The sequence below is a fragment of the Colletotrichum costaricense genome (genome assembly GCF_030867565.1).
Source record: "Colletotrichum costaricense strain IMI 309622 chromosome Unknown Scaffold_20.1, whole genome shotgun sequence".
NCBI lineage: Eukaryota > Fungi > Ascomycota > Sordariomycetes > Glomerellales > Glomerellaceae > Colletotrichum > Colletotrichum costaricense.
In genome coordinates, this window is record NW_026848249.1 from 799,283 (window position 1) to 821,037 (window position 21,755).

The window sequence follows — 21,755 nt, forward strand, 5'->3', positions numbered from 1 at the left end:
CGGCCGATGTCGAAACCATGACCGCCACCGTTAATCAGTCGCTTGATGAATGGCGTGTTCGTACGGAAGGTAATAAGGCACTAGCTGACACGGCGAGTTCTCGCCTTGATGAAATGAACTGCTATATTTGGTGTTTACTATACGCGGAAGGCGGACAACGGGACGGGGCCTAGCATTAAGGGCCGCCAGCGTCGTTGACTCCGAACGACATCCAGAGTTGCGAAACCTATTCGATGATAGGCACGGAGAATATCGGAGGGAAATTACGGGTTTCCTTGGCTATTCAAACATATTGTCTTGGTCTAGCGGTCTATTTACAGACCTTGAAAACCCACCCCCGGGAGGCAAAGGTGGTGTTGCGGTAGACGCCGGCCATTCCCAACGTCTCTCTTACAACAATTCTTCTCAACCTTCATGATGAGGCCTCACCATGGTCAATCGCAACTTTCAATGTCTTGAGCGATTGGACTATTTGCTTATACACGTCGCATCCCCACGGAGTTTCTGGCTTCGCCGGCGTTTCCACCTAGCCCAGCCGTCGTATCGCAACCCACTCGAAACCCACCAAGACCTTGGCTGCTCTCTGGTGAGCAAAGTCGCTATATATACTCATTCTCGACAGAGACGCAGCATCGGGACTTGGAGTTCCGGGTTATCGGGGAACGACATCACCAAGGTTGGACTGGCAAGATCTCTCGAGAGTTTTCACGAACGACATGAGCTTCAAACGGAATGCCTGTCGCTCATTCCGATAAACCATCACGTGACGGTTTCTCAACTTTTGAGAATAGGCCGCCCCGAGATCCAAGTGAGGCCAGGATCACATCACTATGCCTTACCCAACAAACAATGAACAACGCATCGCCCCCTCTCTGCTATGAAACGCCTTCTCTCTAGCCACACTATCCGCTGCTTGGATCCTTGTTCGTTCAAGGTAAGCTCGTTTAATCAGCCATGATCCATCGCCTTGAATGCGTGAATGCCTAGGAACAAAAGTCCAATTGCTGGGCCGGTGCCACAATCCATGGCACTGCGCCACACCCTCAATATCTGAAAACACGTCATCCGCCCCCTTCCTCGCCCACGCCGCAGCTCGTGTTGCGCGTTCCCTTCCCGGCCGTTGAAAGACTGGAAAGTGTGTTCGCCTTCTTCATGGGGAGGCGCAATATTAAGGTTCAGAGACAGATCAGTGATGCGCGCCTATTTTGTTAAGTGAACCCAAAGAACTCTCTTCCTTCTCTCTTCATGCTTGTGTGAACCTCTAAGAATTCTCGAAAACTTGGAAAAGATCTTCTCTGAAACACGTTGCATCTGCATCGCCAAGAAAGAGAACATCGTCTTCTCACCAAAGATGGACACCACACAGGAAAGGGAACGTCACACGACGAGCTCCATTGCGGAGCAAGAGCTCTTCTTTTCCTCATCGCCATCGGGCCAAGGCCAGCCTCAGTCTGGGCGGCAGCAACAGCAGCAACCTCAGCATCGATGGTATGATAACGCCCAAGACGACTCACCCGTCGAACCGAGGAGCGGGGTTCCGGCTGTGAACATCATTCCTGCCACGCCCTCTACCCTTCGTTCAAACAGCGTGCGCTCGAATCTGTCTTGGCGGGATAGGGATGCCGAGAGGCAGGCGGCAGCGGCCGGGGCGCTTCCGGAGGTTGAGGAGGAAGACAATATTTACGATCCGCCAAGCACTCATAGACCAGCAACACCGCCTCACGAGTCCAAGGTCTCGACTCACCACACGGCGTCTACTTTTGATTCGCCGACTCAAACCAAGGTGGACGAGGATTATCATGTGTCGCCCATGACCGAGCCCGCTGTATTACACCACGACACGGGATTCTCTCATGCAGACTCAGTTGATACTGCGGAGGCCGAACGGTATTACGATGCAACATACTCCCCTCAAACTGAGTACCCTTCTTCATTCGACAAGGGCAAAGCCGTTGAGACGCATCCGGAGCCTGCGGTACTGTATCACAACACCGATCACTCAAACGCCAACGAGCGCCGTTCATCGATCGACAAGGGCAAAGTCGCAGAAGCGCTCCCGGATTTTGAAGACCGGCCGCCGGTCCCGAATCCAAGACCAGTGTCAGAAGTCCCCGACTTTTATGCTCAAGAGCACGGCGGTTACGGTAGAGATCCGGCAGCCCAAGAGCAAGAAGATCGTGACTACGCAATGGCCCTGGCACTTCAGGAAGAGGAAGAAGGCCAGTCACCACCCCTTCCACAACGACACACCCAGCCGGCTTGGAGCACCAACGGGCCGCTCTCCTCCAACCCCTTCTCATCGCCCGAAGACCAGGACCGCGCTCTCGCAGAGCGCCTCCAGGAAGAAGAAGAAAACGGACCCCCGCCCCCCTTACCAGCTCGCCCTCACCCCAAAGCCGTGGCAGAACTGCTCTCCCAGAGCCAGGAACCGCCGCCGTTCTCAAGAACACCCTCCATAGAAGGCATCATGCCGCCCCCAAAGCGCCAAGGCTCCGACTTTGGCAACGACGACCCTTCAAACCCAATCCACTACAGCCGAGACCCCCACAAGCTCATCACCTACCTTGTACCCTTCCCCAAGCCCTGGCTGGGCTCCAAAGCGCCCTCTGATGCCATCCCTACCCGCTTTCTCATCTACACGCCCCCACCTCCGCCTCTTCAGGCGCCGCCTGAGGGCGTGAAGGAGGGCGTAGCTCACAAGGTGCAGCGCAAGTGGCAGACGGAGGTGCGGCAGGCCAAGATGAGCGACGCAAAGACGACCAGCTGGGCGGGATTCAAGGCAAAGTGTACGCGCGGGGTGGATAAGGCTATGCAGTACACCACCACGAGTAATTTGGATTACCTGGCGCGCGTTACGCCTCCGGCGAGGCCGCCGTCGGCGATATCGCGCAAGCTTTCGTTGAAGGGGAGGATGAAGAAGGACAAGAAGGACAAGGGCGCTTCGGGGGATGAGAAAGAGACAAAGAAGAGCCTTGACGAGAAGAAGCGTGAGAGCACCGATGTCAAGGACGACGACGCGGAGAATCTCCTTCACGATGAGGAGAAGAAGTCCTCCGAGGACAAGGATCTCGATGAGAGGACGAGGAACGAGAAGTTGGCCGAGGAGAAAGGCGATAGGGAAGAAGAGGATTACTTCAAGTCGCAGCAGCAGCAGCCCGACAAGGACGAGCAAGACGAGCTCATGGAAGACGACCCAGCCCATACGTCTCACGAGACGAAAAAGACGGTTGGCGTCGAGGAGATTGTCTTTGTCTACTCGCCGTCGATGAACATGACGCCCGAGGCGATGAGGGAGGAATTCGTCAACTCCATGCTGCGGACAAAGTCCAAGGCGCAGCGCGACGCCATCATCGCGACTGGGCTGCTTCCTGTTTCGCTGGCCATTGACTTGGTGATGATTGCCGTTTCTGGGCTTTTTGAAGTCAACGGTAAGTCTTGTTCACTTAAACATCCATGCCTATTGCGGCTTACTTACTGACTCATCACAGCTGTGTGGGCTTACTTCACCATCAAGGGCTCCAAGACGGCGCGCTCCGTCACCAAGCGCATCGCCTCCACGTCCAAGAAGCCCGAGTCCATCGACCCGGAAAAGTCAGAGGCCGAGCTGGCCAAGGAGGACAAGCTCCAGCTGAGCTTCAAGCCGGCGAACCGCATTGACGTGTTGACGCGATATCTGGAAGCCGAGTGTCACCGTGTCGACTCGAGACTGTTTCCCAGATACACCTCTTCGCCCACTGAAGTGTAAGTTCTTGTCCCCGACTCACCTGTCTGAGGACCTTCATGAAGCTGACACTTAAAATCAGGGAATGCCTAGAGGCGATTGGCTGGTCCCCCGCCATGACCCGCGGCCAGAAGAACTGGGAAGATGAGGCGTGGGAGATTAATGATGTCAAGGAGGATCTGAGGGTTGTGATGCACAAGGCCGCGAAGGAGTGGCGGAAGTGGTGTAACCGGTATGAGAAGAACCCGGAGAAGAGCTTGACTAAGTGAGAGCAAGCTTTTGATTTAGAAGCGACGCATGATTTGGAGCGAATACACAATGTATCTTTTTTGAATGAAAGTGTAGCATCGACTGTATGCATAAGTAAACTGTCTAGACCTGTGCAACTTGTGTTACTTAGATGTGTTAGAAGAGATGGAAGGAAAGCGCCGTTTGTCCTGACAATTTCTACCGGCGGAATTTGAGCCCTCACGCCATTGACAGTGCCTCTACCTAGGCGTATCAAGTAGCATCACGGACAGGCCTGCCAGTCTTGGTCCCGCGAACCAGCTCCGGTCCGCCGTCAGAATCGACAAACTTGACCTCCAAAGTTCGCGCCTGGGAAGCGATACGAGTACCATCACTCGCTTCTCTCAAGAACGACCTAGACTCCACATCGAGGCCGTGGGCTAGCGTCGCCAGCGAGCTTCCCCTCCATGCTGGTAGGCTTAGCCTTTTCGTTTCCCACATCGACAATAAGCAGAACATACACCCGCCTATCAGCGCGCCCATGGGGAGTGACAAGAATGCCCAATTCACTCTAATCTTGATTACCCATTCCTTCGTTACTCCGCGATGTGAGTTGGTTTGAAACGAACGGTTTCGTATCCATTTTGTTAGGCTGGCGGCGACCATCTCAAACGTCCTAGGTATGTCCTGCGAAGCTGCGAGACTACTAATTATTTCCGTTGGTGAACTGGCCGCCCGGTCAACTAATGGTCGGGGGTACACAAGCAATTTTGCCTCGTCGAGCGTCATTGTTCTCGTTGCAGACATGTTGCGGCCTGTTATTCTTACTGCTAACCATTCGATGAGGCTCCCAATAGTGTTGTGTGAGATATTGAACCTCAATTCGTCGTCCAAGATGAGGCCTGTAGCGGCGAGGTATTCAGCACGGGGAATGGTAAGCTGTAGGTCTGTGCGGGGCGCATCGAAGTATCCAACAAACAGTGAATGGTTCATATAAGTGTTGAAAGCCTTCGTCAAGTTCATATCGTTACGTATCGATCCATCTGACAAAAAAGAGTCCAAATTTCGATTGGCTTGAGAGCCGAGTACTCTTTCCTGTAGCACATTTTGCTCGACTGTTGTCCGATAAATCTTGGTACAGAAGTAGAGAGCGCATTCTGTTGCAGTTACGGCACTGTTTTCCCATTTTTGCTTCCGTAGGCGGAATTCCTCGCTGGCTGACATTATAGAAAAGGAATATATCAGGGATTGAAGATGACTAAAAGTCAACGTTTGTCCCGGGTTGTAAGTTGATTGTGCGGTCAGTTCGGCACTTGCTCTTGCCTCATCAATGCGCTCTCCCTTTGACTTGTTCCCATCGAAGGTCGATATACTCAGGTTTAGATATGGTATTTCGAATCTGGTGTAGTTATGTTTATCCTCCATTTCAGGATAGAATAATCGGTCCGGCAGGGTGACGATGTCGTCCTTCCACCATGCTCGTCCTCGAGACTTTTCGATTGCAGGTGATATGTCGTTGCAGGCGCTGCAGACAGCTACTGATCCAAAAGGACTCCAGGTGCAATTACCAGTAGGACACTCAAAAGTCGCCTTTGTACTTTCGGTCGAACTTAGGTTGGAGAGGCCTTCCCATACTGCAGCCATTGCGCCAAAGTCACACTCAGATTTCATGGCTGTTTGCCGAAAGGACCCCCAAGGCGCGGGCATTTTGTATTCCCAATTGCCCCACGAAAAGACTCTGAATCCTCCTGCGTCGAGTCTATCGGTCTTTCCGATGCCGTTTGCCATTTTTGAATCTGCGTAGTTGACATTTTCTCCCGAAAAGGTGATGACGGCTTGTAGGAACGGTTCAAAGCCAACCAGTAAGACAGCGGAGAGGGCTCCGAGAGCGATCCAATGCCTGAGTGGATTAGCTTATACGCTGTGAGATTAAGCACTAGGGCTTTCATACGTTAACTTGGTCCACCATAGCAGGCGAACGCTTCCCCAAGGACCCCGACTTGCTTCTTCGAAACGGTCAAACACCATGACATTCTCATCTCGTCTTCGGAACCAGTTCCATTTTCCCTGACTGATACAAGCGCTGATAGCAAATGCCAGTGATGCACGAGAAGTTGCTCCGAGAGTGGAAATGACGGTGTTGAACGATATGGAGAACTTCCAAGATGATAACGGCTTATTCTGATAGAGGGGAAGAAGAATAAGGATGGCGGCAAACGATGTTATACTCAGAATGATTGCTGAAAGTTCAAGAGCCCAGTGGTACTCTCCAGATGGAAGCAGGCGAGCTCGCCCGGCACTAAGTCTTGGTTTCGCATCCCGCAAAGATTGCTCGGCGTCTCCGGTAGACTCTGTGTTTGCTATCAGACTATAACGAGGCGCCGGGTCGCTTGGTTCATGCTCTGGCTCGGGAGTGGGTGCACGGCTGGGTGGCGCGATTGTTTCTTGCGAAGGAGAAGAGAGCAGGTAGAAGGAGTTGGGCGAAAGATCAATGGGGGGTAGTTGCGGTACGTCAAGACTGCCGATCGCGTCGTTCCGAGACGAGCTGCGACTCGATGGCATGGTTCCTCTCTAAGCCAGTCCGTGACGTGACGCAGGTTTCGCAGCTATGAGAGAGCGTGGCAGGCCGTATGGCATGGCAGCCGTACGTCTTGGGATGGTAGCCAGCCTTATATCCATCTTTTCCAAGTCACTACCCAAGTGAGGTCGTACAGCACGCTGACTAACTCTCAGCCTGATCTCTGCACCTTTTTGAGGCCATGGACTTCACCTGTACCTCGCCGCACATTTCGTCTATTAATACTACCAGCATCTGACTGCGTTAGCTGGAAAACATACTTGGATGGTCACCTTGAGCCCAAGAACAGCTTTGTATGGCTGCCTCGTCGACACTGATAACACTCGGTTTCCCTTTGCGGTTTAGTGTCGCGTGTTCATGCTGTGCAACATCACGCAGATGGTCTTTTCCGGCTTGACTATCACCTCGAATGAAGGTCCTGCGCCAGCCTGCTTTTAAGTGAAACCAAAGAAGGAGCGTGCTTCTTGTAGCTGTTCTTGGGCTTCGAGTTATCAATCTTCAGGACGGAGTGATGCAGTGGACAAGGTTAGTTGCCAGTCATTGAGTCTTTGAGTATATTAATGTGCGGTTAATACCAAAACGACGTGAGTTAGTATCCCAGAAATTGTGAGATCAGACGACATCATCTAGTCTCGGCAGACCACCATTTTCGGCCCGGCTCCGAACAGCATCCCCCGCCCCCGGGCTACCGTTTGCCGGCAAAAACAAAATAAAGTCTCTTCTCAAGGTTTTCTAAGAATCTAAGTTGTTTGCTTCTTCCCCATCTCCACCATCCCCCATGATTGAATGCGGGGTAAACCCATGCCTAGAGCTTTCTCCAAGACTCCACCAGTTCAAGCGGCCCAATGCCGTCACCTGGAGCACCTCGGGGAAGATATTTCCATGGGGGGAATCCTGGCCTTGACCGGCCCCAAACCTTGGTTGAAATAGCTTCGGTAAAAAGCCCACCGCCCCTTCGCCCAGCACCAACCCAAACGTAGCGTGGAAGCCGATGTTGGTCCACGATCGAATCGGGGTCGAATGACGATGCTCATTAAACACGAGGAAAATAACGGTGCGGGGGATGCGGAGCCGAACAAAGCCATTGCCCAATGGTTCCAACTTCCGGGCCATCCATAGATGGCCCCAGCCAGCATCTCCGATGGATGTTACGTCCTTTTAAGAGAGAGGCCGTCCTCCTCTTCTTCGCCAGTGTGACCTTCTTCTTCCTCATTGCAGCTTTGTCTCTCACGTAGGTCTTTACGCGAGTCTCTATTTCCGCAATGAAGGGTCTTGCCATCGCCTTTGCGGCGCTTGTGTCGTCGACATGCGCGCAGTACATGAAGACTCCCGCCTCGACTCGTTATGGCTCTCACAAGGCCGTCCCGAGACAGGCCGGCAACCAGACTAGCAACTCATGGCCCTACGCTCCCTTCAGCACTCGCGGACGTGATATCGTCAATGCCCGCGGTGAGGTTGTGACTTGGGCTGGTGTCAACTGGCCGATGAGTGGTACGTCCAACATCTAGGGCAGGCATACAAGAGCACCTGACTAACAAACAATGAAGGAGAGACCATGGTTCCTGAGGGTCTGGAATGGGCCTCGGTTGACCAAATTCTCGACGATGTCGAGAGTGTCGGATTCAACTACATCCGCATGTAAGTGCACTTAATTTTTGCACGCGTGTAATGCATCGCAAACCTTGGACACACACCAGCTTACACTCTTCTTAGGGGCTACGCCATCGAGATGGTCGACCAAATCTACGACCGCGCCGGCGAGGACGTCCCCCTCGAAGTTGCCATGATCACGGCCCTCGGCTTCGTCAACGGCACAAAGGTCACCAACGAAATCATCCGCAACAACCCGACCTGGACCCGCGAGACGACCCGCTTCGAAATCTGGTCCGCCATCGTCGAGGCCGCCTACGAGCGCGGCATCTTCATCTCCCCCGACGTGCACGTCGGCAAGGCCCAGTGGTGCTGCTCCCATACGGACGGCAACGCCTGGTTCGACGACGTCAACTTCAACACCACCCACTGGCGCCGCGGCCTCTCCTACGTCGCCAACTGGGCAAAGTCCCACCCCAACATCGTCTCCCTCTCCCTCCGCAACGAGGTCCGCGAGTCGTGGAACGTGACGAACCTGTACTACAACTGGGACACCCTCGTCGGCAACTTCTCCGCCGGCGCCGACGCCATCCACGAGGCCAACCCGGACGTCCTCATCCTCTGGGGCGGCATGCAGTACGGCCAGGACCTGTCTGCCCTCACCTCGGGCAAGAACTACCTCACGGCGCCGTGCTACAAGTGCACCGCCATCCGCGACGCCGCCCGCCGCGAGCCAAAGGTGTTTGATCTCGACAGCCACGCCTGGGCGGACAAGCTCGTCTGGGAGCTGCACCTGTACAAGATGAGCGAGGATGTCGACACGGGATCGTGCCCCATCATCGAGGCGGGTCTCTACCGCAACGGCTTCAACGCGTTGGGTATTGACAAGCCTGCGGCTTGCAACGTTACGAACGACTGCCCCAAGGCGAGCCGGTTGACGCCTGTCATCTTCTCGGAATTTGGCAACGGCCAGGACGATACGCTTCGCAACGATACCCTTCAGGTGTGTCTGAGGGAGTACACCGTCAAGCACAACGTCAGCTGGATGGTCTGGGGTCTTGCCGGTAGCTACCGTGTGCGCTCCGGCGCGCAAGGTGTGCCCGATACTTGGGGTTTGACCAACTATGAGTGGAACGGTTGGAACTCTCCCGAGACCATTGAGGATATCTGGAAGCCTTGGGTGAAGGCTATGAACCCGACTAGAAAGTCGTGAGGCACGACTTTAGAGTCCAAGTAGACTTTAATCTGAATTATAATGTGATCTCATTGCCATTCCACAACACCCATTGAATGGTTTACTTTGAGTGACATAATCCAGTCTCACTTCTAGCCCAGAAGCCACAATGTTTCGACAAACACAGCCTCTCAGTGTACCAGCCTAGACTCTGCAAAGCTGCCCGTCACTCCTCTGCTTCCATCCCTCGTTCCCGACACAGGGCTGGCACCAGAAAACGTCGTCTGGATCGACGGTCTTCTTGATCTTGAGAAGGCGCTCATAGTTGGTGCCCCAAAACGTATGTTGCCAGTCTTCCTCATATGACAGACCCTGTGACACATTAATGAGAATCCCAAACGTACTCGTTTCGAACGTTATGCTTGGCTTACCTCATTCAAGTAGGATCCTCCACCAGGCGTTAACTGTCGGAAGCCTTCAACCGAATCGTAAATGCTCTTCTCGGCTTCACTCTTGGACGTCTCATTGAACGAAGTCCATCCAACGGCAGTGACTGTGAGAAATAGGAGTCAGCTCAAGGAACTACTCTTAGACGAATGAATATGACTTACTCGCGTGGATGTAGGCAGTCCTCCATGCCGGGTGAACCGCATCACCTCCGCCCCTAGGCTTCGCGTTGTGCACACCCTTCCCGGATACCAAAAACGCATACATGCCGCCCACATTATCAGTCGCCGTCTTCACTGCACCAGCCAAAACCTCCAAATCCTCCGTCAAAGCCTCCTCATCCAGCAAACGGGAAGCCAGTAGTTTGTTGATACCGCCCTTGTTCATGTCATAATTCTTATCATAAAAGTCAAGCCAGGACGGATACTCGGTGGTAATCTTGGCAAAGGTGACATTGGGCCAGCGCTCCATGATGGTCTGGTTGATTGACGTCCAGATCCTGTCAACTTCTTCCCGGTCCGTGTCATCCTGCATCAGGGATATGCCAATGACGCCCGCCGCGTTCGGCGGGAGGCCCGGGGAGCTGACAGGGTTCGGCATGTGCGAATTGATCAGGGCGTAGCCTGCGAGGCCCGCCTTCTCGAGGGAAGGGACGTTTGAGAGGAAGTAGGCGGCCAGGTCTGGAATGATGGGTGACCTGAGCTTGGTGAGCATCGCCCATGCCGTGTGGGTGATCGGGGGGGACGGGTGTGTTGCGAAGGTGATTGAGGTGAGAACCCCAAACGTTGATCCTCCTCCCTATGTAAGTCAGTACTCAAGGTAAGGTCTCAAAAATGAGGGATATTTACACCGCGCATAGCCCAAAACAGGTCAGCGTTCTGAGCCTCGTTGAGAGTCAAGATCTCGCCGAGGGGCGTGACGACTTCCATCTGCAAGACATTATCCGCCGCCAGACCGAAACGCGGCGCGAGCAGCGAGTGGCCGCCTCCGGTAGCATACCCCCCGACGCTCACCGTCTTAGCGGTACCGCCGACAATGGCTTGACCGTGTTCGGCAGTGGCTTTGTAGAGGTCATACATCTCGGTGCCGCCTCCGGCAGTTACTGCACTTCCTGGTATAGTGATATCGCTCCCTGCGAGCTTGAACTCATCCGCATGATACTCGATGCCCGTCAATTGGTGCACCCAGATAGAGAGCGAGCCAGGGGCAATCGATCTACCTAGGTAATCATGCCCAGTGCTTTTCACAATGAGCCTCACATTGTTCTTCCTCGCTATGACCCCAGTCAACAATCACAGACCAAGCGCACACACGGGACGGAAGTAGATGTCAAAACGCAACATACCAAAATCGATACCAATCTTGACATGCTCCGGCGTGGTAGCATTCACGACGTACGCAGGGTATCCGTCACCGCTGCACAGATAAGCCGGGTCAGGAAGGCAGGAGTCATTAGCGAAGTTGCTCCAGACGACGGAGACGGGGTCGCCAACGTGGAGCTCGTACGAATTCCACCGGGCCTCGACGTCGGCGCAGGCGGTCTCGTTGTAGGCGTCCTGTCCGGGATGGCAGACAGCTCCCGGAGGAGACGGGCGGAGAAGTCGCCCGCCTCCGAGGGACTCGCCGAGCCGGGCCCATTCTGCTGTGGAAGGCCAGTCAGCGGTGCCCGGGTAGGATTTGCACGTTGGTGTGTAGGAGGAGTCGCGGGCTGGGATGAGGGATTCGTGGGACGCGATCCCAAAGAAGAGATATCTTGCGATGTGCGGCAACATAGTTTTTCAAGTGACGAGACTGAGACTCTTAGGATTTGAAGCTCCGGGGCTACGGTCTTACCTGAACAGAATCATGATTTGGAGGCCGAGGCATCGTGAGTTTATAAAGTGTCGCGATCGTCGAAGGAAGCCTGGAGTGGACGATGTTTGTGCAGCAAACAAGTCTGCCGAAGCGGCACGGAATTGACAGGGGTTGAGACAACGAGGTTGCAACGGGGCGTCGTGAGGCGTCGTCTCTAAAGGGCAGTTGCCCGAGATGAACTCTCGTTGGTTGCGAGATGTCAGACAATGATGTTGCCAATCGAGAAATCCTTTTCGCGAGGATCAAGCATCCCACTGCATCTCGGTTATCTTTCAGCTCCTGCAGAACGGCAAGCAAAATCCTAACCACGTTGTATCGGGGCGCTAGTGAGACCGTGATGAAGGGTGAGATTCATCTAGCCGCTGCATCTCGTCAACGGTTTACCGTGTGTTGCATGTCAGACTCGGCTGTGGCTTGGCCGGGCGTTGGCCAATCCGAAATATGCGAGCGGTGAGCCATCATCGTGTGTTCTGTAGTCATGTTTCATTCTAGACAAGAGCCTCACAAGGTATCCTCATCAGTCATCAGCCTATCTTGTCTCACAATCTATATAATAGAGATACTACATCACGTCAGCGACCGAAGAGTAGGTACTGTTTGGTGGACTATGCCACACACCGCAATACACAACCAGGACTGGATCTTGTCTTGTTACATGAAGGACTATGTGACGTACTTAAAGGATAAGAGACTCTGGGAGGATAAACGCCCTTGGCAAGCTTGATTGGGCCTATCGTTGTTCCAACATCGACAAACTGCATACAAACACACTATGGGCGACTTGAGTAATGTCGGCAGTTGGAACTCTCCAGGATCTCAGCCGCCTCTTTGGTACAATGGTTAAGGTGCGTTAGGACATTATGAATATTGTGCAACTCGAATTTCGCACACCCAAAGCTCGTCTAAAGACTCTTCATCGACCGCGTACCACTAGATGCCTAGTACATGATAATACCAGTGCCGCCTTTTACGACTATAATCGTAAGAAAACGTGTGCAAAAGTGCTACACGATGGTCGCTTTTCTGCGACTACCTACCTTTGAGAGATACATCTTTTACGCCTCAAGGTATCACCTATAGCTACCACAAAGCTTACAATTCATCTTGCATGATACTGTCCCGCAGCATTGACTAACGACCACTTGAGTAACTTACATTACGATGCATCTTGGGACGCCTGAACAACAGACCTCTCGAACGGAGCCTCGGTGCAACCTAGTCAGATTTTGTCGCCACCTGCTCGTCACCACAAGGCAACTCGCCTTCAACTCGGTGACCTACGCCAATTTCCTCGCCATCCGACACGAGCTCGGTCAGGATTTGCTGGAGGTGTTCTGCTGCTGGATCTCCCTTCAGTACAAAAACAACCCCTTTCTCGACTTCATATCCTTACGGATGTCTTTAGTTGTAGCAGACGACGGCCCTTCGCAATCGTGACCACCAGGAACCCAAGAGGCGTCGGGGGCGGGAGACGAAGGTAATGGTGAAGCCGGGGTAGGTGGCGGTGGTGAAGGCGGCGGAGACGGCTCCGGCGTCTCGACATACCTCATACTTTCCAAAAGATCCCAACTCGCGTCCGACGAGTCGCTCAACCTAGCTCGCTGGATCCGTACTCCCAGTGAAGTGACCAAAGATTCGCGGTCCAGATGATCGTGGAAGTACCCCTCCAGCGCCGAGCTGTCAGCCTCACTCGTAACACGATCCCAGTTTGTGGCAGCGACGACGACGTGCCGGAATCCACGGGACTTGAAGGCGTTTAAAAAAGCGTCCAGGTTACGAACTGCGTAGTTAGCGTTGCTCAGATCCATGATGCGCTGGAGGTAGATGACGCCGTCTATCTGTGTGTCCATGGACTTGAGCCGGGTCTTGATGTAGTTGAGTGTCTCCATGTCTGGGAGACGCCGCTTTTCGGGAGAGAGGTAGGGTGTGTCAATGAGATGCATTTGAAGGTCCTGATCATCGAGGTTGGCTGTGTGTATGCTGATGTCGTCATCTTGGGCGGCTACGTAGTCGCCCGCGTTTTCGAATAGGGATCGGATAAATGTTGTCTTACCACAGCCTCTGGGGCCGATTACTGCTATTGTGAGTGTCTTCATCCTTGTGTTTGTGTCAGACTTCTGTATATAAGTGCCTACTGAGAGCGATTGTCGGAGGGTTGCCAGAAGCGGCTTCATGGTGATTATAAAACGATGAAGCATTTGTGGCTATATCTCATCTGTCAGAAATCAATTGAACCAAGTTCGAAGTTCCGTGTTATTTTCCTCACAAGAGGTCTGCGTGGTGAACGACCTCTAGACCAGACCGGGTTCTTTTAAGGTATTGGCAATGAGTAGGAGGTCCCAGGCAGGTAGCTCTAGGTAGACCTGAGGAAGCCATAAGATTCTCTTGGACTCAAGACAGAGTGTGTTGTAGATTACCGTATTCCAAGACTTTGCTAGCTAACAAGGAACAATAAAGGGTTGTCAAAGACTAACTGCGTTGTTGAAACAGCTCCTCTCGAAGACATAGCTGTATATCCAGAAGCATTGTTTATGCCGCCTTCGAAGTTCACAATCTTCCGTTTTGTTTGGTCAAAGGAAGCGACCAACCTCTTTCGCATCTACAAGCTTAGGTTCAGGAACCGAAAAACCTGACCTTAACTTCGAGGTCGATTTGCACTCGACCGGAGGAGACTCACAAAGCCGACAACTTCACGCGGCGGGAGGGCCCGCGGACTAGTTATGCCGCATTCCGGCTCCCGATTCCGAGACGGACATCTGAGATGTTTTCAATTGTCTGGCCGGTTGGCCCAATGGCAAGGCGTCTGACTACGACAGACCGTGGAATCAGGAGATTGTGGGTTCGACCCCCATGCTGGTCAAATTCTTTTGCCAATTAGAGCAATAGCATATTTTTGACGTCTTCTCTCAACGGGGAATCGCTCTGGGGGTTTCTTTTCTCCAATCGCACTCATTTGTGGACAGGCCTGGCTAATGTTGACCCTGTGACTGTGACGAAAGTGGCGCTTTGTGGCCGACAACTCAGCACCACTAAACTCTGACAATGGCGTCGTATAGTCGTTGCGGCCGCGGAAGAAACTTGTTCTAGACTTTTGAACGCCTCCCCTACGCATCAGATGCAGCCAACAAAGGCTAGAGTGAGTTGGCAAGTGCTCTCCAAGTTCTCTAAACTAAAGAGTAAGCCGGCGCATCACCGGTTGCTTTCCAAAGATGTGGAAAGTTTGGCAACTACATTATTTGCCGGATGAGCTTAAACGTAGGGAGTTTAGCTGCCGTTGCTAGCCCTGCACGGCAGACTTTCTGCTAAACTGGGCTCAACTCTATCAAGCCGCCCCCAGTTCGAACTTTCTTCTTTCTTAACGTTCTTCTAAGACATATTGGAGGCCAACCAAGCTAGCTCCAAGTCTTCTGGATAAGTCGGCAAGTCGACCTTCCAAAGAGGGTGTACGCCGAGGCCGCAACTATCGCACCAGACAAGGGGTGGAGAGGTTGGTTATTCGGTTTGGTTGAGGAGCTTATGAGATGGGATGCTGTGCCGCAGTGACGTACTACCTTGGCGCCTTGGTGTTAGAGCGCCGCCGGGAGCCTTGAGAAAAGATACAGAATGGCAGTGCCTGGAGCAATAAGTAGGTGTTCCGTGGGGGATGGCTGTATGTGTGATACGGGCAGTCCCGTCGAGTGGGACTCGGGCGCAGAATGAGAAGAATGTTGCGCGAAGGGTCTGTGTCTCAGTAGATGATAATAGGTTACTCAAGGCTGGAGACTCAGCCCTGCCGATCGTCAGCAGTAGCGATTGTAGATCAGCTGGGGATTCCTCCCAAACAGTAGCCTCGAGTCTATCCGTAGAGAAGAAGCAACTCCAGGTTGAGAAGAGTGTTGGCACCAGGGTAGGAATTGACCTTGAGCAACGTGGAACTTGAAGTACAATGTACGAAGTATTCTGAGCTTCCGCCCACCTGCCCCATCCCCGCCCCGCCGTCGTCTTTTCCTACGAATCCGAGCCAATTACAGCGGGAGCGAGTCCGCCCACTTTGATCCTTCGCCCACGGACTGGGCAACTGCAGACTGACTGACTGACTGCAGCAGTGATGGCTTCTGTGCAGTTGTGCAGGCAGTATATACTATGTAGGTAAGTACGGATACGCAGTTTTAAGAGAGAGTTGGGTTAATTTGGGTGTAGATCAGCAAGGTGCAGGGTGCTGACGCTGCTGACGGGACGGGGAAAGCGCCCAGCGGGAACTTGCAGGGGTTGCAGGGGTCGCATGCCACGTCGCGTGCCGACTTTCCCAGAAGTCGACAGGCAAATTGCACCAAATTGGCAGCGGATTACACCGAATCTGCACCCAAAATACTCGACTTGGCGACGCAAACAGCCCATCTTGGCCCCTAAGCCTTGAAGGACCCAAGGACCTGAGGTGAGTCTGCCTGCCTAACTCCGGTCCTAGCAAGCCTGGTCAGTCACCAGTGTTCGGATTTCTCTTCCATATTCTCTTGGCGAAATCTGCACGGCATCCTCCATTCATCCTTCCACCCTCCTCCCCTCGTTTCCGCCCAGACGTCTTGGTATTTTCTTTCCCTCGTGTCCTTGTCACCCTGTTCCTTTTGGTTGGGGTTTCTTCATTGTTTGTTTCTTCCTATTCTCTTTTTTCCTATCTTTTCCCTTACGGATACCCAGGATACAAGACTTTGGAGGCAATACATCTCCGACGACCCTAATTCTCCTTGAAGATCCACGCATGCGCAGCCACCCCTGTCGGACGACGACGACGACGACGACTGCGCCGGGCCCCTTTCCATCAATGCGATAAGAACGACTCGAAAAAAAAGAGAGAGCGACAACCTATTTCCGTACACGCGGCCTCCCTTACCCCCCAGAATCCCATACTTTTCGACCTTGGGAAAAACCTTCGACGCTGTCAAACCATCCGCATACGTCAAAAATAACGATTCCGTCTCGTCCCGTCTCCAATTCGTCCATTCCAGCGGCGCCACATCCCGCACGCGTAAACCCAATCTCGAAACGAAAGCTTGCGGCGGTTTAAGCTTGGGTCGATAACCGCGGCACGGGTACAGAAAGGCGCCAACCGCCACCATTACGGATACAAAACCCACGAGGTCTTCATCTTCAAAGGTCCAGGGTAACCCGCTTCGACGCCCTATTTCCGAAAGACGACAAGAATCCCATATAAGTGGTGGTTCAGACCTCATCGTGGGTTCAGCAAATCAAACGCAGGCTGGTTCGTCTCGTCTCAACACATTGCGCAGCGGGAAACCTTGACGGCAAAAAAGGGAACAAGACCTACGCACACACCAGAATCCGCAGAGAAAGAAGGTCACCACCATGTCGTTCCCAGCCCCAACCCGCCCGCGGCGTGGTGTGGTCTGCGTCGCCGCCTTCTTCATCCTCACCACAATCTTCCTCGCGGCAGCCCGCCTCGCCTCCCTAGACCTCACATCAGCCATCCGTCGCCGGCCCGCCGCGAAGACAGCATCCGAGCCCTCACCAGCCGATGCGCCCATGTCCTACGGCGAGACCGCTCGCCCAGGCTTCACCGACCTCTCCGTCCACATCGCCACACTCCCGGAGCGTCATCTTCCCTCCCGCGAGAACCCGAGCCGCAGGCTCATCGTCGTCGGCGATGTCCACGGCATGCGCGTCTCACTCGACAGACTGCTTGAGGAGCTGCGCTTTGACAAGTCCCGCGGCGACCACCTCGTCTTTGCTGGCGACATGATCAACAAGGGCCCCGACTCCCGCGGTGTTCTCGATCTGGCCATGCGCCTCGGCGCCTCCGCCGTACGCGGAAACCACGAGGACCGCGTGCTGTTGGCGCATCAGAACATGAAGACGACCTATGTTACCGAATCGGACGCTCACGGTAATCCCGTCAACAAGCGAGAGGAGGAGGCAGGACAAGCCAAGGCCGAGGAGAACAAGGAGGAGGACAAGAAGCCTGAAGAACCTCCCACCGACAACGTCTCACCCGAGGCCGAAGGCCAAGGAGAAGACGGCGAGGACGAAGACGAAGACGAAGCCTCCCTAGAAGAGACCGAACAAGACGACCTCGAACCCTCAATCTTCCCCCACGGCGACTCCAAAGAACGCGCCACCGCCCGCTCCCTCACCCGCAAGCAACTGAAGTGGCTCTCCACCCTCCCCGTAATCCTCGACGTCGGCGCCGTGGAATCCATCGGCGGCAACCTCGTCGTCGTCCACGCAGGCCTCGTCCCAGGCCTCTCCCTCAAACACCAAGACCCCTGGGCCCTCATGAACATGCGCGGCCTCGTCTACCCGCGCGAGGAGCTCCGCCGGCAAGAAGCCCACCGCGCCCTCGAAGACTACCGCAGGACCCACACCGCCGCCCCCGGCGTCACCGAGACCATGATCCAGCGCGAGCACGAGCGCCGCCGCAAGCCCCACGACCGCAAGATCGCCATCCCCACCGACCGCCGCGACGGCTCCAGCAGCTGGCCGAAAGCGTGGAACGCGCACCAAAAGGCGCTGCCTGAGAAGGAACCCCGCACCGCCGTCGCCTACGGCCACGACTCGAAGCGCGGTCTGCAGATTGACAAGTTTACGTTCGGTCTCGACTCGGGCTGCGTCAACGGCGGGGAGCTGACCGCTCTCGTCATCGAGGCTTCTGCCGACGGCGGCGTCACGCATGCCGTCAAGAGCACAAAGTGCAACAAGGACGAAGGGAGAAAGGACAAGAAGAGGAACAAGAAGCACAAGAAGAGCAAGAAGGGCAAGAAGAGCAGCGAGGAGGTGGACGAGGCCGAGTCATAGAGACGCGTTTCCCCTCAACAAGGAAGACGTATCGTCTCTCAACAAGAAGAGGAAAAGGGGAAAAAAGAAGTGCATCAAGCAAACTGCATGTCCAAGACGGACAACCCAGAAACGAAGGTGAGGAGAAACAATTGCATCTGCATGCGTATGGGCTGGCTGCCCAACACTTCCCCATCTCAAGAGAGGGGAACGACGGAAATGGATATACCTAGAAGTCATCGCCAACGTCTCTGACACACCACCAAGAGACGTTTCATTGTACAAAATAAGTTGCACCCACAAGGCATAGGGACATGATCAGCAGCAACTACCGTAATGAAGGACAGCATCATCATCATCATCATCCCACTAGGCGTTTTAGTCATTAGAGCAATACAAATTCACATTCTGAACTCAGGACATTGGGAGACCAATTTCTCGGATTTTTGCTACCAAGCAGTCTATCTTTGTGATTTTATGCCTCCCTCTGAAAAAAAAAAATAAGTTGACTTCCACACAACTCAGCGCCTCTTCCATCACTTGACGCGCCGTTTGTTGGGGTGTGTGTTATGTGTGTGATGGGGTGGAATTGTTTGTTTTCCTTCTCATTAAGTCATTCTCACATCATGATATATCCTCCTCCCGACGGGAAAGTTGTCTCGCCCGCGGACGTGGCTTTTTGTTTTTTTTTTGTTACATCGCTTCCGCATCAGGACAGGCAATTTATGCCTGGACCTTCTGCTTGATGATGTCCTTGAGAGTAACGGCATCAGCGGCGAACTTGGAGATACCCTCGCGGAGCTTCTCGACGGCCATCTGCTCCTCGTTGAAGTCGAAGCGGAAGAGAGGCTCGTTGCTGATGTAGGACTTCTTCTCAAGGTTGAGGCTGGAGGCGGCGGCGGCGTCAAGCTTCTTGGGGACGGGGGCGTCGGAGTTAAGGAGCTCCTCGAGCAGGTTGGGCTGGTGAATGTGTTAGTTAGTGGTTCTCTGGACCATTCAAGGTTACAATAAGAGGAGGCAAACGTACAGAGATGGTGAGGTAGTCGCAGCCGGCAAGCTCGGTGATCTCGCCAGTGTTGCGGAAGGAGGCACCCATGACAATGGTCTTGTAGCCGAACTTCTTGTAGTAGTTGAAGATGGTGCCGACGGACTTGACACCGGGGTCCTCCTCCTTGGTGTACTCCTTCTTGTGGGCGGCCTTGTACCAGTCGAGGATACGGCCGACGAAGGGGGAGATGAGGTAGGCACCGGCCTCAGCGGCGGCGATGGCCTGGGTGATGGAGAACATCAGGGTCAGGTTGGTGTTGATGCCGTGGTCGCGCTGAAGGATCTCGGCGGCCTTGATACCCTCCCAGGTGGAGGCGATCTTGATCAGGACGCGGTCCTTGGAGATGCCCTGGGCCTTGTACAGCTGGGGTGGATGTTAGCAAAGTTGCTCAAAACTATCCAACGTCGGGATACAAGACGTACGTCAATGATGTGAAGGGCCTTGTCGACGGAGGCCTTGGTGTCGAAGGAGAGGCTGGCGTCAACCTCGGTGGAGACCTTGCCGGGAACGACCTTGAGAATCTCCTTGCCGAACTCGACGAGAAGGGCATCGAGGGCGTTGTCAACCTGCTCGTCGACGGAGCCGCCCTGCTTCTTGGCGGAGGCAACGGCCTCGTCAATCAGCTTGGCGTACTCAGCCTTCTTGGAGGCAGCGAGGATGAGGGAAGGGTTGGTGGTGGCATCCTGGGGCTTGTACTTGGCAATGGCTGTATAGTCGTAGAGTCAGCAAACGTCCTCTGTATATTGGTATCATGCCTCAATCCATTGACCATGTTGGCTGTGATGGATCGAGGTTGTGGTGGCAAAGTGGTGATCAGGAAGTTTTTGAGAGATTTTGGGGGAATGGCGGGGAGGAAGAAGGCGGGGTGGACTGACAGGCAAAGTCACCAGAGTCGCTGACGACAACGGTGCCGGTGGCCTTGAGCTGGTCGAGAGAAGAAGACATGGTGATGTTTGATGAAGGAATTGTGGCGGTTGTTGGTGGGAGATTGACTTGAGGAGGAAGAGAGGAGAGAAGGAGAGGAGGGAAAAAGAAGAAGAGAGGATGCAAGGTCGTTGAAGTAGTAGATCTTTGTTGAGGAACAAGCGTACCGTACCGTACCGTACCTCCCCCGGGGGACGGGGCGAGGGGTAATTTGTCCCTCATCCTCGCACCTCTCACACCTCACACCTCAGACGCCCGGACGACAGACGGTGGCCGCCCCCCCTAGGTAGTGTGGGTCTAAAAGTGTCACGTATCTGAGAGTACTTCGTACCTTTGGACCTTGGTACATGACATGAGCAAAAACCGCCGCGCCTTCCCCGAAGATGGGAGAAGCTGACGGTAGGTATCTCAGGTACATTGAATGGCTGTGATGCTGTAGAATCCCGTCCGTATCCATGATCAAGGGCCCTGGCCGTTCCGGAACATGGACCCAATGTTTCTTGTGCCATTTCAACTGACTACCAAGGCTATTCAATGTAGTTTCTTCTGAAAGCGTCGATCAAATTATTTTTTGACTTCTTTAAGACTGCTTAAGGAGGCAGGTTGTTGGTTCGTCTCTCGGCCCCTACTCTGTACTCTGTACCGTTTTGGATGCCCTCTGCTTCGAGTGCTTAGACTTACTTACATCAGCAGTTGACCGTCACCGTGACCGTCACGGCCTGTCCTTTTTTTTTTTTTTTTATCCCTCCCCGCCCACCGTTTGGCGGGGTATTATTACGTCGTGGTGACCCACACCTCGCAGACGGCCGTGAGTAAGGCTGCTGCAGAGTGCAGAGGTGTGCTGTGCTCTGTGCTGGTGGTGCAGTTGCTGCTTCAGCTTGCAGCCACCAGGCACGACCCAGCGATAGAGGTATCCGTCAGGTAAGGAGCCCCCATCACCGTCCGCCCCTCCATGACCCAGAACCATCGTCATACCCCCAGTGTTTTCCGTGGAACTCGATGCCAGTTTTGAATAATGCTGCTTGCTGTCCTTTTTATCTATTGTTGAATGTCACTTTTCGCTGGATCCCAAAGACATTTCACATCGGCGGTTCCGCTTTTTGGCTGTCGCAAGTCCCTGTCGGATATCCTCAATGCTAGCCAAGGCTGGTTTCTAAAAAATCGCTCTCACGCTTTTTGAACTCTGGTTTTACCCGCTTACTGCGAGGCTGCTGCTTCTTCGTACGTGCACAGGCCCTAAGAAGAGGGAATCCGACGTAATGGTACCCATAGAAAACGGAGAAAAATCGCGAATCGCGATCCGTGGATGGGATTTTCGAGTCGCTCAGGACAACCAACCCCATTTACCAGAGTAATCCGTCGTTCCTGATAGACGAAAACCAAGGAAGACATCGGCTGAGGCGTCAAAAAAGCGAATAAAGTAGCT

The 21,755-nt window shown here is 53.8% G+C and overlaps 8 protein-coding genes across 8 annotated transcripts; 4 read left to right on the forward strand and 4 right to left on the reverse strand.

Moving 5' to 3' along the window:
• Positions 1-1,351: 1,351 nt before the first annotated feature.
• On the forward strand, positions 1,352-3,990 carry CCOS01_14441 (uncharacterized protein; the record flags this gene model as incomplete). The annotated part of the gene is made up of 3 exons (XM_060462585.1): positions 1,352-3,428; positions 3,489-3,741; positions 3,804-3,990. 3 exons carry the CDS (start codon positions 1,352-1,354, stop codon positions 3,988-3,990), a joined length of 2,517 nt encoding a protein of 838 aa, XP_060307070.1.
• A 232-nt stretch (positions 3,991-4,222) lies between these two features.
• Positions 4,223-6,511, reverse strand: CCOS01_14442 (uncharacterized protein; the record flags this gene model as incomplete). Its single annotated transcript, XM_060462586.1, has 3 exons — positions 4,223-4,419; positions 4,471-5,849; positions 5,901-6,511. The coding sequence occupies 3 exons, from the start codon at positions 6,509-6,511 to the stop codon at positions 4,223-4,225; spliced, it is 2,187 nt and encodes a 728-aa protein (XP_060307071.1).
• An 861-nt stretch (positions 6,512-7,372) lies between these two features.
• On the forward strand, positions 7,373-7,507 carry CCOS01_14443 (uncharacterized protein; the record flags this gene model as incomplete). Its single annotated transcript, XM_060462587.1, has 1 exon — positions 7,373-7,507. One exon carries the CDS (start codon positions 7,373-7,375, stop codon positions 7,505-7,507), a length of 135 nt encoding a protein of 44 aa, XP_060307072.1.
• Positions 7,508-7,789: 282 nt separating this feature from the next.
• On the forward strand, positions 7,790-9,330 carry CCOS01_14444 (beta-1,6-galactanase; the record flags this gene model as incomplete). The annotated part of the gene is made up of 3 exons (XM_060462588.1): positions 7,790-8,018; positions 8,075-8,165; positions 8,241-9,330. 3 exons carry the CDS (start codon positions 7,790-7,792, stop codon positions 9,328-9,330), a joined length of 1,410 nt encoding a protein of 469 aa, XP_060307073.1.
• A 165-nt stretch (positions 9,331-9,495) lies between these two features.
• On the reverse strand, positions 9,496-11,510 carry CCOS01_14445 (FAD binding domain-containing protein; the record flags this gene model as incomplete). Its single annotated transcript, XM_060462589.1, has 5 exons — positions 9,496-9,663; positions 9,723-9,844; positions 9,903-10,536; positions 10,587-11,011; positions 11,084-11,510. 5 exons carry the CDS (start codon positions 11,508-11,510, stop codon positions 9,496-9,498), a joined length of 1,776 nt encoding a protein of 591 aa, XP_060307074.1.
• Positions 11,511-12,944: 1,434 nt separating this feature from the next.
• CCOS01_14446 (uncharacterized protein) lies at positions 12,945-13,766 on the reverse strand (the record flags this gene model as incomplete). Its single annotated transcript, XM_060462590.1, has 1 exon — positions 12,945-13,766. The coding sequence occupies one exon, from the start codon at positions 13,764-13,766 to the stop codon at positions 12,945-12,947; it is 822 nt and encodes a 273-aa protein (XP_060307075.1).
• Positions 13,767-16,932: 3,166 nt separating this feature from the next.
• On the forward strand, positions 16,933-18,378 carry CCOS01_14447 (calcineurin-like phosphoesterase; the record flags this gene model as incomplete). The annotated part of the gene is made up of 1 exon (XM_060462591.1): positions 16,933-18,378. The coding sequence occupies one exon, from the start codon at positions 16,933-16,935 to the stop codon at positions 18,376-18,378; it is 1,446 nt and encodes a 481-aa protein (XP_060307076.1).
• Positions 18,379-19,080: 702 nt separating this feature from the next.
• CCOS01_14448 (transaldolase) lies at positions 19,081-20,350 on the reverse strand (the record flags this gene model as incomplete). The annotated part of the gene is made up of 4 exons (XM_060462592.1): positions 19,081-19,317; positions 19,385-19,768; positions 19,828-20,111; positions 20,281-20,350. The coding sequence occupies 4 exons, from the start codon at positions 20,348-20,350 to the stop codon at positions 19,081-19,083; spliced, it is 975 nt and encodes a 324-aa protein (XP_060307077.1).
• Between the last annotated feature and the right edge of the window lie 1,405 nt (positions 20,351-21,755).